A 20,739-nucleotide genomic window follows, 5' to 3' on the forward strand; every position below is an offset into this window, starting at 1 on the left:
ATTGCCTGTTGAAATCCTCTTTAATTCTTACATTATTATAAATTCCTCTTTCTCATAACCCACCATATATACCACTGTAACTTACTCTTCACCATACATCAACTATAACTATATCTTTACCATATACCTACTATAACTTTAACTATAATACATCAACTATAGCTTTAACACCATACATCAACTATAACTTTAACACCATACATCAACTATAACTACATCTACACCATGTACAGTACCTACCTCTGTTAACTTTTAAAGTACAACTGGAAAAGATCACCAAGGCAAATGGGGGGAGGACCTTTGACAAGCCACCAGCTTCCTATCCTCATCGAGGTCTCTAGTGTAAGTGGCTTTCAGGTAAATAGAACATTATGTGTGATGGCACTTAATAAACAAATGTTCATGAAAATTTCAAAATTCCTCATTTATTTTTCAATACTGTATAAAAAAATATGGAAATGTGTGCACATTATTGCTCTATACCACTGTAAAAAAAAAGGAGAACAAATATAACTCTTATGCAGGGAGATAATTTGCAAAGCATTGTGAAAATACATACAAGCAAAGTAATTATCACAATGGTTGGCCATTGTGATATCCCATGGTCCCTTGATACTATAGTTGGTCTCCTAATAAGCTCTGCAGACACCGTGTTAAAACAAAATTCTTTTGCAAATACTGAGATGTATTGTAAGGGACAAAATTCTTACTTCCTGAAAGTATTATTTAGAAATGTATTAATACAGAAGCCCACTTTATTAATATGGAAAAGGTCCCTGGAAAACATAAATCAGTAGGCCTACATCCACTATAGGAATGGATGTTTGAATATATAAGGGTTTGTGACTTACCTTACCAGGAAAGTAGTGTAGTGAAATATCTTTATAGTACCCCTGAAGCACATGTAGCTAAGTACAAATCAATCATAACTCATCATTCCTCAAATCTTTATTAAACAAATATTCACTGAAATCACTTTATTATGTATTTTGAGCATGACATATGATAGAGAAATTACTGGTAAACAATTTCTTTTCAAAGTCATAACTATATGATAGTTATTGGTGGGTATAAACATTACATAATGACCAGGATTTAAAGAAACTCAACCAGTCTCGATATAAATATTCACAAAAACCCAGCATTGAATGTAATGAAACATCTCTCTCTAGGATGAGCCCCAGTGCCCTGAAGCTATCTCGCTGAGATTGCTCCATGCAAATAGGTCACATAAGATACCAGTCTGTAGTGTTTTGCCAGTTTTTTACTATATGATGATAACCACAATACCCTGGGGATCAACATACGATGATAACTGTACTTTATGGGTTAGAGTGGAACTGTTGATATATGAATTGCTTGTTTTGGATTATAAAAATTTAATTTTGCTTGCAATATTGGTGAAAATGGTGATCTTGTAGTTGTATGGAAATTGACCTCTTATATTACTGATGTAATTACATACTGTATATGAGAGAGGGACATCTACTAAGCATCAAATAAACCCTGCGGCTCCTGTATCCCTCAACGATGATATAAATAAACTAACTAGAGACAGTTCATAGCTATGTTTATTTTATATTTCCCTTTAATCCTTAAAATTAGCCAAGTTTCTTTTATTTCTTTAATTATATTGTACATTTATGTATCCTGAGACACTGCTTGCTTAATGACTTGTACCATATAAGTAAGTAAGGAATTCGTCAAAGTACCATCAGGAACTGCTTGGTGGGTGGGTGATGATTTGATTACTAGAGGCTCTGTATTTTATTTTTATTTTAAATTAGACAAATCTGTGATTCTGTACTGTTTTGTAATTAATTATTATTATTGTTATTATTATAATTCTTAATTACAGTTCAAAGTACTTAATGTAGAATATGTTCTCTGGGATTATCTAGTAATGGGAATTTAAGGATGCTTTTCCTCACAGGTGGAGTCTAACATGAAACATCAGAACTCAGATGGAAGAGCAGCTAGCAGCAAAATTCATCAGTGTCCATATTGTAAATACACTACATCTCAAAACCTCAATCTATCAAAACATATTCGTATTCACACTGGAGAGAGGCCATTTACGTGTCCACACTGTCCTGCTGCATTTGCTCAGAAAGGAAATTTAAAGTCACACATACGAACCCATACTGGAGAAAGACCATTTGCTTGTACTAAATGTTCTTATCGTGCTACTCAAAAAAGTACTCTAGTTACTCATGTTTTGAGTATTCATAACAAACTAAACTATTGTAATTCACCTAATCAATGAAAATTAGAAGTTCAGTAGGGTTTTAGATAGCTCACATACTCAAGGAAGTTTGTTTGTTCTATATAATTTTAAGTACAATATTAATATTTGAAAGGAATTTATTTCATAAAGTGAAACACATGAGGATTAACAATAATAATAATAATAATAATAACAGTAATACCAATAATAATAATAATAATAATAATAATAATAATAATAATAATAATAATACAGTAATAATAATAATAATAATAATAATAATAATAATATTATTGAGAAAATCAGTAGGAGCCATGAGGAAGATTCGAATCCGCTCACTTGGTTCGAACCCAAGCTAATGCCCTAGACCATCATGCCCATGACATGGTCAAAAGCAATGCAACCTTGGATTCTCACTGAATTCTCAGGGATTCCTGAAGCTTACATTACATTACCAAAAAATGGTTTTTGATAATGTAGAATATGTTACAGTATTGATTTTAAAAGAAATATTTTTAAAATAATAAATGTCAGACAAGCATCATCCATGGGTACTGTACCATGATGGAGTAATGCAATGGTGAAGGACATACACAGTTATAGCCTTGAAGTTCTTGATGGTGTGATCATGTAACATGAACAATGGGCTTTTGAAATAATTAGTGCATTGAAGAATAATAGGAATTAATATAATAGGGAAAATAAATCAAAATATTCTTAATACACTTTAAATTCGCAGGATGTCTTTAGTAGTACAAATCCGGCACTGTATTGCAAGCTGGGTGGAGAGAAGTGGAGAGCATAAAAGGAAAAAAATAAGAAGAATAATATTTGCACCTGATTTTATCTAGTTTAGTATGTAATTTGCAAATTAAGTGGGGGATATCCACTTTGTGCTGCAGTGTTATGTCATTGGAAAAACTAATTTGGTTAATATTAGACATTTTTAACAGTTTGAAGTCTTTTCCACACTTAAATATTTTTCAGTAGTGATAATGAAAAAATTTGAGTGTACTACAGTATTTTGTAAAAACTGGACTGGATACATAGATTTAATATTTTGTGAATAATTTTAAGGAAATTTATTTGTATTATATATGATTTGGTTTACATCACCACTGCACATTTTGAGATCGCTATTATATGAATTTATGTAGTGTATTAGGAATCTAAGGTCACTTTCCCTCACAGGTGGAGTCAAAGAGGGTCCATCAGAACACAGATGGAAGAGGAACTGCTAGCAAGACTCACCAGTGTTCTTATTGTGAATACTCCACCTCGAAGAAATTTCATTTGACAAAGCACATACGCATTCATACTGGAGAAAAGCCATATTCATGTCCATACTGTGATTTTAGATTTTCTCAGAAAGAAAGTCTGAAACCCCATATAAGGACTCACACTGGGGAAAAGCCTTATGCTTGCACAGAATGTTCTTATCGTGCAACCCAAAAAAGTACATTAGTTAGTCATGTTTTAAGTATTCATAGGAAAGGCATTTAATATTTACATATACAGTACTATTTATAGTTAGAATAAGTAAGGCATTAGTCTGTTTAGGTCAGATTATAAATTTTAAGTAATGTATAAAATTTGTACAGATTTTTTTCTGTATACTGTTGATGTCATAGTTTCAGAAGCTGTTGTTATTATTCCAAAAATTGTGTGTATATTAATCTGCTATTTAATGTTTGATACCTTGTTCCATCTAGGAATTTTCATTAAGATAAGGATAAATACAAAAGCCTCAAAATCACCCTTCTTAATATGTATGATTTATTTCTGTCATGCTGCCTTTAAACCTTTCCTTTATCCTCTATTGTACTTTTCATCTTATAGAACATTGTTTAACTTCATGTGACACTTGACTTATGCTGTCCTTGTGTCCTTCTCATACCTGCTGTCCTTCTTTTTAAAATGGAAACCAAATTATATATTCATACCTATTTAACCACTGCACTGCATAGAGCACCTTGTGGCACTGGATGGAGGGGTGCACAGAGTGCCATGTGGCATTTGTAAGGCATAGGGAGCGATTTAAAGCTCCCGCAGGTACACGAGGCTCACATCCTGTACCTGAGGACTCCTGTAAACAGATGCCATCTTGGAAAAATATTGTTAGCATCCACACTGGCTGTGAGAGCCTTAGTTCTGAGAGAGCGACCAAGGCTGGTGCATGCAGGAGCCGCGCACAGCACCGCTGTGCAGCTCCGGGCCACAGCACCGCTGTGCAGCTCCGGGTCACAGCACCACTTAGTAATGATGAATAAAATAGGTAACTGAAATTATTTTACATTGATAGTGTTACATATAATCCTGTGATAAAGACTATGCAAAATGTTCGGATATCAGTTAACACAATGTTAGTTATGATATTCACAACATGAGGTAGAGAAAGACAGCACCCAGCCATTGTTTCCTGCATCTATGCATCATGAAACGACCATATGTTCCATCAGCAATATTCATTTTGTTATGGAAATGGATTCATGTTCAGGATTTAGTGACAGGAATGTGATAATAACAGCAGTTTTGTAACTAGTCATAGCGAGACGAGTAGAATATTGGAGGCCTTGCGTCATGTGACTGTTGGAGTCTTCTGCTTGTGTCTCCATGCTGTGTTTTGATTTCATCACCATACCCACCAGAACTGCTTATTAGTATGTTATGGTGCATATAAATGTTGATAACGATGTATAACATGCATATATAGTATAATAACAACAGGTACACTGTTTGATTGATCTTTATTTTATTTTATATAATTATACATACAAGAGTTCTTACATTTTTATACAGCCACTAGTACGCGTAGCGTTTCGGACAAGTCCTTAATCCTATGTTCCCTGGAATACGACCCCACGAAAAATCATTTAAATCTAAGAATATGTGTCACCATGTATGAGCGCCATATTTTTGAGAATAGCAAAGTTCCACTTATTGTGCTATATACATTCCATATATTACACTATTGAATAATATGATTGCAAAAAACTAGATATTAACCATTCACAGACACTGAAATAATTATGTAAAAATATATTTAGGGCAGCCCCAGCCACACTCGGCTCTTGGCCCCTAGGCTGATCTTGGATTCTTCTTCTGTGTATATAAACTCTCAACACACAATCTTTGTGGTTTATTATCGTGCACAAACATGTAGATGTGTATATACAATGTGTATATAGTGTAATAACAGCAAAAACACTGTCGATTGATCGTAGAATATAACATACATGTCACATATATGAGCCTAATAATTTTGAGTATAGCAATGTTTCACACATTGAAGAATATAAATTCCACAAATTACACACATTTGAATAATATTACAGTAAAAAACAGAGAAGAAATTAATGAGAAACATTAAAATTATTGTGAAAATTAATATTCGCGGCAACTGGTGCCCCACTGGGTGGCGGGGTCGAGTAACTCTGAGCGCTTCATCACTCAGTGCCCATAATTTACTGAACTTCTGAGCTCCATCACGGCTAAAGTATGGCACAGCCAATATTCTATTTTAGTTTCCCTGAGATCAGAGACTATAAAAGAATTTTTTTTTTTAATTATTTTCGGTGCACCACGGGGATGCCATATTTTAATGCAGCGCAGCACGGTGGTTAAGAATAGGAAACTTCTAATACCATGATTCTTTGCACAACATGTCCTCGAAAATTATAAATTCGGCTATATGCACCAATCCTCTTTACTTCCAAAGTTTAATTAAGCACAGTGAGCTGCATCTGATAAGCATTGGCACAATGAGAGTCGACAGCAGGTGTGATTGTTTTTATGACAACACATGACGTGTTATGACATCAGGATTCTTATTTTTCTCCATCTCCAATGTTTCCCCCTTCACCTTTCCTCCCCCATGCCTTTATGGTTGTATCACATGCATTTAAACACGATGTTTAATTTTAATTCTTGTGACTTCAAACACTAAAACATTTATTTTACTCACTTTGGTATTACCTACCTGCCTACCTGTTGAAGATTCCTGGAATTATTGTCCCCGCAGCCTGGTCCTCGACCTGGCCTCCTGGTTGCTGATCTGATCCACCAGGCTGTTTGATGTTGTTGCTCACATCCTGACATATGAGTCACAGCCTGGTTGATCAGGTATCCTTTGGAGGGGCTTGGTGAGTTCTCATCTGAACACTGTGAGAGGTCAGCCAGTTTTGTCCCGTATGTGTAGAAAAGAATGTTGAAACATCTTGGGCCTCTGATATTGATAAATTTCTCTCTCATCATGCTTATTGCACCTCTGTTCTTCGATGGGGCTATTCAGCACATCCTGCCATGCTTTCTGGTCTCATGTGGTGTTATTTGTGTGCATATTTGAAACCAGTCATAATATTTTCCAAGTTTAAATTATATGTATTTCTCCCACCTGTGCTCTAGGGAGTACAGATTTAAAATTTTTAGGTAGTCCCATTGATTTAAATATTTTATTGAGTGGATTCTAGTGGTAAAGGATCTTTGCATGCTCTCCAGGTCAGCAGTTTCTCTATCTTTGAATGGGGTAAACAAGCACTCACTGGTCTGAACAAGCAACCAATGCTCTGAACAAGCACCCACTGCTCTGAACAAGCACCCACTGCTCTGAACAAGCACCCACTGGTCTGAACAAGCACTCACTGGTCTTAAAAGTACACAAGGAGAAATAGATGAAGGGAAGTACCTGTACACAAGGGGGAAATAGATGAAGGGAAGTGCACAAGGGGAAATAGATGAAGGGAAGTACACAAGGAAAAATAGATGAAGGGAAGTACACAAGGGGGAAATAGATGCTGTTATTGTGCAATAATATTCCACTCTTAGAAAGCACTAACATCTTAAAAGTATCATCATTGGTATTGCATCTCTTGTTTGGAAGATTGTTGTTATCCAACCTGTCATTTTTCTTGCAGATGTGACAGCAACTTCGTTGCGTTCTTTAAAAGGTCTCCGACATAATTACTGTACTTCTAAATTTTTTATTTTGCTTTTCTTTCAGTAGTGTGGTTTGACTGTGTTTTATATGTGGTTTCTGGTTTAATGTATTTGCTTTTCCATAGCACAGTAATTGGAACTTATCCTCATTAAACATCATGTTATTTTCTGTGGCCCATTGAAAGATTTGATTAACATCAGATTGGAGGTTTGCTGTGTCCTCTATGTTGTCTACTACTATATAAAAATATAACCATATATTATTGTGCCATGATTCTACTCAAGCATCCTCTATCTTTAAGAAAAAATAGAGAAACCCCCCTTGAAGTTGAGAAAGCTTATGAAAACAATAGGGGAGAAGTATGAACTCCTGATTAAGCTTGAGGCTCGAGAGAATGCTACCACACTAGGTCGCCGCTATAACGTGAACGAATCTAGTATATGCTCGATTAAAATGAATGCAGATAAAATCAAACCAGCAGTGACTTTTTCAAGTTCACTAAATATAAAAATAACATCAAGGGTGAGACATACTATTGAAAAATTTGAGAAATTGCTAACAGTATCTTGAGGTTATCTTGAGATGATTTCGGGGCTTTTAGTGTCCCCACGGCCCGGTCCTCGACCATTATTATTAATAATACTGTAATAATAATAATAATAATAATAATAATAATAATAATAATAATAATAATAATTCATTGTATTGGGGGGACAGGAAGCCAGCGCCATCTTACACATACAGTACAAAGGTCCCAAAGGGTCGAATTACTGACCCCACCCAGGAAGCGACCCCACAACATGCCTGATTAACTCCAGGGTACTTATTTACTGCTAGGTGGACAGGAGCATGAGGTGAAAGGAAACCAGCCCAACCTGTACTATCCCAGAATTCTTGATTGTGAGTTGAGAACAAACCCGACTATACTACCAGGACCCTCAAATGTAATGTTAATGTTATTACAGTACAGTACAGTATACTGAAAACATGGAATTCTAATTTAGGCCTAGTTTTATCTATGTTAGGCAATATTAAAGAAATGATATACAGTATTTAGGTTAGGTCAGGTTTCTAAGTTAGTTTTTACAAAAATTCAAAAATTCCTATCATTTACATTATAATGAAACACTGTTATTATTCCATAAGAGAAATTTTTTGAAAAAATTAATAGATAAGACTATTTGTATTATTAGGCAACTCTGGCTTTTAGGTATGAGATGTATACTATGTATAAGCAATTTTATATTGTCTGCTAGATATGTAGATCAAGTTTTCTGCTTCTGATTGATTCAGTATACTCCAAAATTGAAGACAATGTACAGTGAATTCCTTGTTATCCAAATCCCTGTTTTCCAGATTATCAGGTTATTCAGAAAAGGTGATTACAGTACAGTATTTGATTACACACAGAAATCACCATAGCAACTTCTGCTACTGTGGAACTTCTGGCTGCAAGTAGCAACCAGTAAGGTAGTAGAACCTCTGATTGCAGTTCTTTTGACCATGTTGTAGCACAGTCGATTAAGGCAGGGTCTGGGATGCTCTCAGACGTAGGTTCGAATCCTTGTCATGGCCCTTGTGGATTTGTTTACAGTATTTGATTCTTCATCCTTATTCACCATGCTCTCATCCCTCATCATCATCTATTCAGCATTGCTCTCATCCTGTAACACACTTAGGAAATTACATTTTAGGGGCATGAATATATTTGAGCACTCCAATGTTCCACACATTTTTTATATAAGTTTCTCAAATGACACACTATTGAATAATATTACGGGAAAATCATATAAAAAGTAAATCGGAGATAAAGTATTGAAATAAATACTGTACTGTATCTAAAAATACCTTCACGGCAATACCTTCCCCATGATGGGGGCTGAGCAAACCGCCACAGGGCGAATGATGAATGAACGCTAGTTAATTGCGAGACTTCCGGGGTTCACCATGACCAAAGTAAGTCTCATACATTTTTTTTCCATGATCAGGGAAGGCATTTTATCAATATCAGAAGGAAAAAAAATTTTGAATTATTTTCTGCGCACTGGGGGATGTCAACTATAAACAGTAATGCAATGCTAGGGTTAAGGAGACAAATTCACATGTAATTCTTACATCCAAGTTTATTTTCATTACTGTACATTAGTGTAGTTTTACAGCCCGATGTCTAAGAAGTTTTAAAATACACACTGGTGTGTTTATGTTTAATCAATGGGGCTTCAGCTTTTCAAGATTAATTCTTGCTAATAATACCATATTTATTAAATAATTCTGCTCTTTTCATGAATTTCTGTGGCAGTAAATAATGTAGGCATCTCCTGCAGGTGAGACTGAAAGGCAGTGATCATACGACAGCCATATTTGGACCTGCAGGAGCAACAAAGACTTTCCTCAATACCAACTCTGAAGAGGAGTGCTATCAATGTCCATATTGCCCATTGCAACTGTCACAAAGTTGCTATAAAACCCATATAGATACCCATAACCCAGACAAACCATATCAATGCCCATGTTGTCCATATCGCTCTTCTGAACGGAGTAAAGTGAATACTCATTTACGAACACACACTGGTGAAAAGCCTTATGCTTGCCACTACTGTTCATTAAGTTTCAGCGTTAAATGTAATCTTAAGACTCATATCAGAAAGCATACAGGTGAAAAACCATATTCTTGTCCACATTGTTCATATTGTTGTGCTCATAAAAGCGATTTGAATAGACACATAACTACTCATGCAAAATAGTTTTAATCCAGTGATGGAGATATAAATGGGTAGGTTAATTCAATAATAATCCTCATGCCATCAAATATGACATTTCTCATTTGCTTTTTTCATGTAATTAGATCCTATTGGCCTCACTGTACTTTGTTGATTTACATTCATTTCGTGAAAATGAAACCTAGCCCTTATTGCCAAAATTATTTTGTTCAACTTATATTTATTCTCCATCTTGTTGAATGCACATATTTTTAAGATAATCATAAATTTTGTTTCTCGTCAATCCCCTTTAATCACCTAACATTAGTGCTATGTAACCATGATATAAATATATATATGAGATATATATCAATGATATAATGAGGGAGCCGGTTAGCCGGTTGGACAGCACGCTGGACTTGTGATCCTGTGGTCCTGGGCTTGATCCCAGGCACCGGCGAGAAACAATGGGCAGAGTTTCTTTCACCCTATGCCCCTGTTACCTAGCAGTAAAATAGGTACCTGGGTGTTAGTCAGCTGTCACGGGCTGCTTCCTGGGGGTGGAGGCCTGGTCGAGGACCGGGCCGCGGGGACACTAAAGCCCCGAAATCATCTCAAGATAATCTCAAGGTGATGTACTAGTTGTGTGTTCTTCTAATAATTATTATACTTGTTAAATTGTAATAAATTTCGGTTAATGACCAACTATAAAATAAAGTTATCACTTACAAATGCAGATAAAGCTATGTTGCTTTAAAGTACAGTACCATATGTTTAATGTGTACAAAAAATTGATGAGTTTTACTGTACAGTACTTCTAAAGTACAGGAAAATCAATGTCATGTGATGTTAGCCATCATAAAATGTAATAGTACTTTACTGTAAAAAAATATAAATGTCACATGTTACTGTACTTCAGAAGCATTAAGATAAAAGATAAAATAAAAGATAAAAGATAAGATAAAGATAAAGATAAGATAAAGATAAAGATAAGATAAAGATAAAGATAAGATAAAAGCATTAATATAAGATTTCTGAAAGCAGATTTCAGGATGTACAGTACATTTGTACAAATAAAATACATATAAGATTTTAAATTAAAGTTATTGTTTTGTTTTGGTTTATTTTATGACTATTGTGTATGTGAGCTTCATGAAAATGGGTTTACCATTTTACAACCATCATTGTACAAGGTTCACTATATCATTGTTCTGGGTTCACTATATCATTGTACTGGGTTCACTATATCATTGTACTGGGTTCACCCTGTATCGTTGTACTGGGTTCACTCTGCATCATTGTACTAGGTTCACTCTGTATCATTGTACTGGGTTCACTCAGCATCATTGTACTAGGTTCACTCTGTATCATTGTACTAGGTTCACTCTGCATCATTGTACTGGGTTCACTCAGCATCATTGTACTAGGTTCACTCTGCATCATTGTTCTATACAGCATTCACCCAGCACCATTTTACTGGGTTCATCCTGCATCATTGTACTAGATAGTAGTAGTAGTAGGTTAACCCTGTATTTATTGTACTATGTATACCCTGTATTATTATACAGAGGAACCTCGGTTAAAGAATTTAATCCGTTCCTACATTGAGCTAGTCATGTGAAACGCTCGTCGTGCAAAAAGAATTTCCCCATTTAAAAAATCGAAATGCATTTAATCCGTTTTACCCCCGAAAAACTTCAATATGAAATTTTATAATGTAATTATAATACATATAATACACCTTGGTAACTCCTTTAGCCACATCATGCTTCTTAAATAATTCCTTCCTTCCTCTTCAAGATGGTGCAGATTGATGATGAGGACCTGCCATACTCCCTGGTGAGATCAGTCACACGAACACCATGCTCATGCTTTGCTATGATTTCTTTTTTCAAATCTATAGTAAATGTGTCTTTCTTCCTCTTGACAAAACTATCTTTAGCAAGCAGCTTCTTTGGCAACATCGTGGGTTACAAATTGTAGTCACAAAAAAGAAAAAAAAGAAAAAGCATAAATAAAAGCAGATAAATGCTTATCCTGCACGATAGGACACCACCACCATTGTTGGAGGCATCCGAGAATTTGCAAGAACCAGCAGGAACGCTAGGAAGCACCACATGGTTTTCTTATTAACCAAGCGGAAGCTCGTCAATCGAGATATATTTTCTGCGAGTGGCTCGCTACTCAAAAATGCCCGAAATGCTCGTAGATGGGGCTGTTCGTCACCCGAGGTTCCTCTGTACTAGATTTACCTTTCATCATTGTACTTGGTTTACTCTGCATCATTGTGGTGTCCCATCTTCCTAGGCAGGCCCCAAGAGCTAACAGCTGGATCCTGCAGGTGTTAGAATATGCAGCAGTTGTATGATGCCCATATCTCAAAAAACCCATCATTAAACTAGAAAAGTATTGTATGAACATGTTTGCTGATGATGCCAAGATACTAGGGGAAGATAAGAAACTTGGATGATTGTCATGTGCTTAGAGACGACCTCGACAAAATAAGTGTATGGAGGCGAATGGAATTTAATGTGAATAAATGCCATGTTATGGAATGTGGAATAGGAGAAAATAGGCCAAACACAATCTACAAATTATGTAAAAAAAAAAGCTTTAAAGAATTCTAACAAAGGAAACAGATCTAGGAGTGGTTTTACGTAGAAAACTGCCAACCGAGGACCATATACTGCAATGAACGATGTGTAAAATACATTTAAACATTGCTTAAATAACACAAAATTAAAGACAAAAACTATTTGAAATATTGCAGCAAACATTAATATTTCTTTGCTAAAATAGCTGGACTTGATCTAACCCTTTTTGCTAGCCATGTTCTTCTCTCGTGTGACACTCCATATCTGAAGGATTGTCTTAGTTGATTTTTTAATACAAACCTAACTAATTTTTATTGAATAAGATGTATGGAAGAAGTAGTATTCAATCTGAAGGTGTTAGTGGCCCAGGTTATGGCATGATGATTGATGAAATTGTTGAGAGCATTATTGGTGATGTGGGGAAGGTGAGGAAAACAACTAGGAGGAAACTTCACCACAAACTCTAAAAATAATTTTTTTTATGGCAGGCATTGATCATTTGATTAATTATTCTTCCAACATTGAGAATCCATATTTTTTAAGTTATGTTCCTACTATAGGCAAGGCAATACCTGATCATCAAAGACAAAAAAAAAATGAGATATGTCAAAATAGCTATGTATTTGGGAGGTTCTAAATGCCCTAAACTTTCTACCAGCAAGGTCTCAGCATTTGACAATCAAAACTGAGTTTGTGAGTCCTGTGTTCAATAATTTTAAGATTAATAAGGTTAGGTGAGGTTGATAAGCACATTTTTTATTTATTTTTAACGTAAAATATTATTAAAATCCTTCAGCTTGAATGTGTACAGCAATACATGTTTGTATTATAAAGTACACTGCATACAGTACAGAATTCCAATCCAACAGTGATAAAGATGACTTTGAACTCCACCAAAATAAGTTAAAATTTGTTAGTTAAATTATACTTAGTTCTATGTAAAAGCTGCCATAATATTGTAATTCTGTTATTAACATACTGTATGTGTAAAAACAAATTTTTAATTGTGGTAAAAAAAGAAAAGATTATTTTCATGCAGTTTTCTCTATTCTGTTCATAAATCTTCTTTAGTAGAGGCTTTGCTTTTCCACCTCAAATGTAAGTTTCCTATTCCTGCCTATATATACTACTGTACCACTGTATGTATGTATTGTCAGTACTTTTGAAGATATGACGAAATACACACAAATTTAAGTGCACAAATATTTTGTTTCATTTTCCTTCATGGTTGTATGTTTTCACATTAATTATCGCATGTTAATTTCTTTGTTACTTACACACACACATACACAATAAAGAGGCAATATGATCACTACATACAAAAAAGTAACAGGAATTTATAAAATTCTTAGGGAAGCATTCCTAAGAACTGGAACTTCAAGAACAAGAGGTCATAGATTTTAACTAACTAAAGCTGCCAAAGGAATATCAGAAAATTCTCTTTCGCAAACAGAGTGGTAGATGGTTGGAACAAGTTAGGTGAGAAGGTGGTGGAGATCAAAACCGTCAGTAGTTTCAGAGTATCATATGACAGAGTGCCGGGAAGCTATGACAATGATATGGTTTGTAATATAAGTCTATGTTATTGATGTACGTGACAAAAAGGTCTTGCCCCAATATGAAACCTTGCACTATTCCACTAACCACATTTTTCCAGCCATATTAATTTCCATTTAAGATGATTTCTTTGTTTTAACCATTGTTTTATCCATTTCAGTATTTTATCATTTATCTTGTGTTCTTGCAGTTTCCTTGTCAATCTTTCATGTGGTACCTTATTAAAAGCTTTAGAAAAGTTCAAGTAAACTATGTCTACTACTAGTAGACATAGTATACTTTGTTACTATTTCCAAAAATGGTAACAATATACCATTTCCATTTCCAAAAATACCATACTTGGTTAAGTATAGCAGGTTACCATTTCCACAAATGTAAGTGGATTAGTAAGGCAGGATTTATTTTGAAGAAAACCTTGTTGTGTTGATTTTACTAGATTGTGCATTGTGAGTTAGTGAATGATTCTCTTCCATGAGCTTTCATGAGCTTTCATATGTGTGAGATGATGCCGACTGGTCAGTAGTTTTCTGCAGAGCACTTTCAGCCATCTTTTAAGATGGGTTGACATTTGCATATTTCCAATCTAGGAGGACTTTCACTTGGTTGAGAGGTTTTCTGAATGAGAGTTTCATTGGTAGATACTGTTCATCATCCATTTCCTTTATAATTTTAAATTGAATTCCACCCACCACACCTAGAGCTTTAGATTCCTTTAACTTGGCAATGCTCTTCATGATTGTTTTGCTCATTATAGGAATATACCGTAAGTCACTCTCTACTTCAAGCACAGTATGTGAGTAGATTAATTAAACATCATAAGCCAAGACAGTTGTTTATAAAAGGTGACATGATTCAAGTACTGGGTTGCAACTATTTACACAACTTCATATTTATTATACTGTACTGTATATCTTACCAATTATGAAGATATATAATTTATATAATCCAGGGTTGACATTTAAAATCAATACTGCACTTCTCATAAATGAAGATTCAATGATATTTCTTTCACTAACAGATTTACACTCTGAAATTTTCAGAAAATCAATCAAGTCGCTTGGATGGTTTGAGTCTCTTAAATGAACGAACAATACATTGGAATCCTGACCTATCCATATGCTGTATTTATGGTATTTTATTATCTGGTCAAGGTGTTTGCTATTTGTCCCACAGAATTTATGAACAACCTTTACAGTTACTAGGGGAATTTTTAATCAAAGATTTTCTATGATATCAAGATTCCTAAATGCCACATTGATATTTTGAGCAATTGAAATAGTTATTTCAATTAAAGTCTTTGGATATTTTACAATGAAGACCAAATGGTGGTATACGACACTAAGAACTTAACATAAAGGAAACTACTGAAGGTCTTTACAAAACAGGTACTTATATCCACCCAAACTCATATATATGTCTAACCTATGCTTGAAACAATCCATCGATCCATGTCTTATTATGTTGCCCTGCAATTTGTTCTATAAACAACAACACTGTTTCCAAACCGGCATTTATGCAGGTTTTTACCATTACAGTATCTAAACTTACCCAATGTATATTCATTGTTTTGAATTATATTTTGTGTTGATGTGTTTAAAATTTTACTTGTATCCCTTTTGTTATACTGTAATACTGTACTCTTTCATCCATTTTTATATATGGAATTCATCATTGATATGCTCTTGAACACACATTCTTTAAACTCTCAAAAGCATTGAGGAAAACACAGAGTTCTTTACTGTATCATAGTGGGCTGAGTAAAAATGTACATATTAACCAACATTATTTTTAATTTAAAAACTAGCACATGGTCTCTGAAGGTATTCCATTTAGTATCAAAACTTGCATCCTTTTTGGGGGAGGGAGGCTGTTCTTTTTATTCTCCATTTTCCTCCTCTGTCTGCTAATTATTTGTCTCTTTAAATTTATATTAAATTTATAATATCTTCATCAGTCAGGTTTTGAGAAGAAGGGGCTTTTTCATTACTATCTGTCCACTTGTTTATTTAAAGTTTTTCTGTTACAAGTTCTTTTAGTTTTGGGGACTGTATCCCCCCCTAATACAGTCCTTTAATTTATTCTGGTTAAACTTTTTTGTTTGTAGTTAGTGGATAGTGACTTCACAATTTGCTTTTTAAAAACCATGACATTAATTTTACAACATTGATGGTAGAAAATGTTCATTGGTTCAGTCTGTGTAAAAAAGTATACACTGTACATTTAAAAATAAAATTACTTGGAGGAAAGTAGACAAGTGAAATAGTGACATTGGATATTCTGGTGAGCTTACACCTGCAGTCTCCAACAGATGGTTCTGGAGCCTGGTGAGGTACCTGAGATGAGAACAAGAGGGGTCATCACTAGCAGCACACTCCTCCATTGTCAGAATTGTACCTACACCACCACTAGAAGATTCAACCTCAGCAGGCACATACGTACTCATGCTGGAGAGAAACCTTATTCCTGTCCATACTGCTTGCAGCTGTTTACTCAGAATAAAAATCTAAAGAGTCATCTTCGCATCCACATGAGGGAAAATAGCTTTCCCTTACTTTAAATGTACGGTTGGTTTCTAGTGAATGTAAAATCAGTTATGTCACATACTGTAGTTCTTTAAATATAAACTGTACCTGTAATTTGTTTTTTAACTTTAATGGGAAGACCCTCTCAGTAGCTCCTCAAGCTAAACATTAGTCCAGCTAAGCCTCAGTCCAATGAATTAGGACTCTGAGACCCACTATTATGTACCTGGAACCAGGGCCAAAGTCTGGCTATTTACAAGTTCAGGACAGCTTGTGGATAAGAGATCAACCCCAAATTGAGGTAAAGCCCCACCAGAAAATATAGTGTACTAAAATAAGTCACTGCTTGAGGAAAATTATGTACTCGTTAGGCAACAGCACACGCAATCTCTGCTGCTTTATAGTCTTCCTCTAACTGTGATGTGCTTGTCCACCACCAGGTGACAGCCCAGGTCACCCAAGGTTCCAGTGAGCCTGCTCCCTGACTCATCTGGTCACAGCCTCAGAGGCATGGTACCTCTGATAGCAGCCATCATCTGCTTCATATTAAGTAGTGCTGGCTATCCCTCGACCATTAGTTCTATTCAGAGCCATTGTTTTGTTACTATTTCGCTTCTCCTTCACAACTGAGTTTTATTTCACCCATAATGAGTGTATCCCATTACACACGCAAATCACAATAGCGTGATGTATCAAATGTAGCTCAGTCGATTAAGGCAGCGTCTGGGATGCTCTCGGACGCAGGTTCGAATCCTCGTCACTGCCCTTGTGGATTTGTTCGAGTGTATCCCATCTTTATATTCTACTTCAACTGTAGGCCAGGGTTCCCCCTGATTGTCATCTAGCATTTTGCCAGCCCTGTTGGAGATACCTGCTGTGAGGCCTGGCCCCAGGCCGGGCTCGGGGAGTAAAAGGACTCCCGAAACCTTCTCCAGAAATGCTCGAGGTATTTACTCGCATCAAAATAGGTACAAAAGCTAGGACAACTTACAAATTATGTGGAAATGAATTACTGAACTCTAATAAAAAACGAGACCTTGGGGTGGTTTTGGATAGTAAGCTGTCACCAGAGGAACACATAAAGAACATTGTGAGAGGAGCATGTGTGTCGCTTTCCAACTTCAGACTTGCTTTAAATTACTGTATATGGATGGTGACATACTAAAGAAATTGTTCATGACTTTTGTGTGACCAAAATTGGAATATGCACCAGTTGTATGGTGCCTAAATCTCAAAAAACACATAAAGAAACTGGAAAAGGTGCAAAGGCTTTCTACAAAATGGCTTGCGGAACTGAAAAACAAGAGTTACGAGAAGAGACTAGAGACATTAAACGTGCCAAAATTAGAAGATACAAGAAAAAGAGGTGATATGATCACCACTTACAAAATGCAAACAGGAATTGACCAAATTTGAAAGAGGAATTCCTGAAACCAGCAACATCATGAACAAGAGGACACAATTTCAAGCAAAGGAAACAAAGGTGCTCGCTGGCATATCTTTACCAGTTTATTGATGGGTTGTGGTTCCAGCTGCCAAGGCAGTCCTTTTTCTTGCTCTTAGGTTCTCTTTACTAAACTCCCCCCCTTTTGCACCTCCAGCTGGGACTAGGGATTGGTATTTTATTATATTCCAGATTCCCAGTTTATTCCCACTGGTGGCAACTCCATGGAGCTTTCTTAGATTTTGGCAATGGGTGATTTGATGGCTGTGAAGGTCAAGATATTCCCTTCAGGGTTTTGACAGTAACCTCATAAACTACATAGCTAGCACCCCACTTCCCTTATCTTCTGTAATTACCTGAGTGCAGTTACAAGATGAGAGCTATGCTCAAAGCTCTTAAATTCTTCCCAATTCTTCCCTAAGTAGGAATTCTTCCCTAAGCAGAAGTTCTTCCCTATAAATTTTATCAATTACCATTATTATTTTATACGTTGGGATCATATCGCCTCTTTTTCTTCTGTCTTCTAGTTTTGGCATTATTAATGCCTCTAACATCTGCTCATAGTTCTTGTCCTTCAGTTCTGGGAGCCATTTAACTGCATGTCTTTGCACCTTTTCCAATTTATTGATGTGCTTCTTAAGATATGGGCACCATACAACTGCTGCATATTCCAGCTTTGGTCTAACAAAGGTTGTGAACAATTCCTTTATGATTTCACCATCCATATATTTAAAAGCAATTCTGAAATTGGAAAGTGTAGCACAGGCTCTTTGCACAATGTTCTTTATGTGGTCCTCAGGTGATATTTTTCTATCTAGAATCACCCGTAGATCTCTTTCTTTATCAGAATTTTTTAAAGATTTTTCACATACTGTAATTTATTGGTTGTGTGATACATGTTCTTCTATATCACATTCCATAACTTATCATTTATTTACATTTAATTTCATTTGCCAAGTAGTGCTCCATACACTTATTTTGTCCAGGTCTCCTTAAAGGGTATGACAATCATACAAATTTCTTATTTATTTATTTATTTATTTATTTATATATATACAAGAAGGTACATTGGGATTGTGAGGATACATAGCATAGTAATTACATTCTTGTAAAGTCACTAGTACGCGCAGCGTTGCGGGCAGGTCCTTAATCTAAGAAAATTTTAAGTAGGTAAATACTAGCAAAATTTATAAAAATGATAACAGGTACATAGCAAGAAACAAATGAGATAAATTTGAAGGTATATTAAAGCACATAGGTAGCTCAGAGTGATTGCAATGACAGCTTGAATGGTAGTTTAACAAAAATTTGTAGGCACAATACAACATATGGCTAGCACATGAAAGAAGACAGCAATGAACACAATTATTATTTCCTAGTATAGTCGGGTTTGTTCTTGACTCTCAATCAAGAATTCCGGGTTTGAATATCAGGTAGGACAGAAATGGTTGGGTGCATTTCCTATCACCTAATGCTCTGGTCACCTAGCAGTAAGCAGGTACCCAGGAGTGAGTCAGCTTGTTGTGGGTTGCATCCTGTGGGGTTAGTAATTCGACCTTGGGGAGGAAGGGGGCCTCAGTATAAGCCTAACATGTATAAATACACTGTGGCTGCCTGTCACTCGACTCAATGAATTATTATTATTATAATATGGTGTGTTACTTACCAAGTTTTTTTTTTTGTTATTCTTAAATGTTTTAAGACCAGAACAAATATTAATTTTTATTATATACTGTACTGTATAATGAATTTTAAATTAATAATTGCCCTGTATAGCACCACAGTACAGTACAGTATTATCTTTTATGTTTAGTTGCTGTATTGAAATATGCTTATTCACAAGATGTAAATATTCACAGGATATGCTGGAGAATGAGAATGATATGGTTCCTGGTTGCAGCAGAACTAGGACAGGAAGTGGAAAGAACCAGTCAACAACAGTTCATCAGTGCCACTACTGTGCCTATAGCACCCATAGAAAATATGACCTCAATAAGCACATACGTACTCACACTGGAGAGAAGCCCTTTTCCTGCCCTTATTGTACAACAAGTTTTGCCCAAAACAGTGCAGTGAAGGCTCATCTTCGACTGGTTCATAGTGTAGAGAAGCCTCATACTTGCCCACATTGTAACCAAAGGTTTTCTCGAAAGAAACTTTATCAGAATCATCTTTGCATGCATAATGAATTTTCTTGCCTATATTGTTGTTATACGTCAGATAAGCAAAGTGAACTAAATGAGCACATCCGTATACATTCTAACTGTGTATAGCAGTCACGTGGCTATTTGTAACCTATTTAAAGAAAATCATATACAGTATATATATATATATATATATACTGTATATATATTTAGAATACGTAATTAATTGGTCCAAAGACAGAAGCACCTTTAAAGCATGTATTAAAGTAATAATGCAACTAATGTGTGTTTTTCTAGCCTTGAGTAGTTTCTCTTAACTGAGCCAACATTAATAAGTTAAATTATTATTATTTTTCAGCTTTTACTTTCATAGTAAACACTTTAGAATGGTTTTCTTTGAATATTTTTGGTAATCATAAATCAAGTGATGAATGCTTTTTCCTGGTGGGCTTAAATTAGCTCTCAAAGCATAACTCTGGTATCACCAAAGAAGCAAAGTAACAAAACAAAGCCGCTGGAAAAATATAAGAATATTCACTTTTGTAAACAGAGTGGTAGACAGTTGGAACAAGTTAAATGAAAGGGGTGGTGGAGGCCAAAACCATCAATAATTTCA

The 20,739-nt window shown here is 35.4% G+C and overlaps 1 protein-coding gene across 6 annotated transcripts in view; it reads left to right on the forward strand.

The window, feature by feature from the left end:
- Positions 1–20,405, forward strand: part of LOC123745833 (protein abrupt) — a 74,355-nt gene extending 53,950 nt beyond the window's left edge. The window contains exons 6-7 of one of the 6 annotated variants that reach the window (XR_011225716.1): positions 9,488–11,099; positions 11,170–11,449. Coding sequence is in view for 5 of the 6 variants with exons in the window: in XM_045726864.2 (XP_045582820.1) it covers positions 9,488–9,907 (420 nt within the window). In the remaining variant the exon portion in view is untranslated. Of the gene's footprint in view, positions 1–1,933; positions 2,282–3,418; positions 4,956–9,487; positions 11,450–16,321; positions 16,573–19,838 lie in introns of those variants that run through there. The other 5 variants (XM_045726873.2, XM_045726864.2, XM_045726867.2 and 2 more) reach the window with 5 other exon arrangements.
- Positions 20,406–20,739: the final 334 nt, after the last annotated feature.

Source organism: Procambarus clarkii, chromosome 88 (genome assembly GCF_040958095.1).
Source record: "Procambarus clarkii isolate CNS0578487 chromosome 88, FALCON_Pclarkii_2.0, whole genome shotgun sequence".
Classification (NCBI taxonomy): domain Eukaryota; kingdom Metazoa; phylum Arthropoda; class Malacostraca; order Decapoda; family Cambaridae; genus Procambarus; species Procambarus clarkii.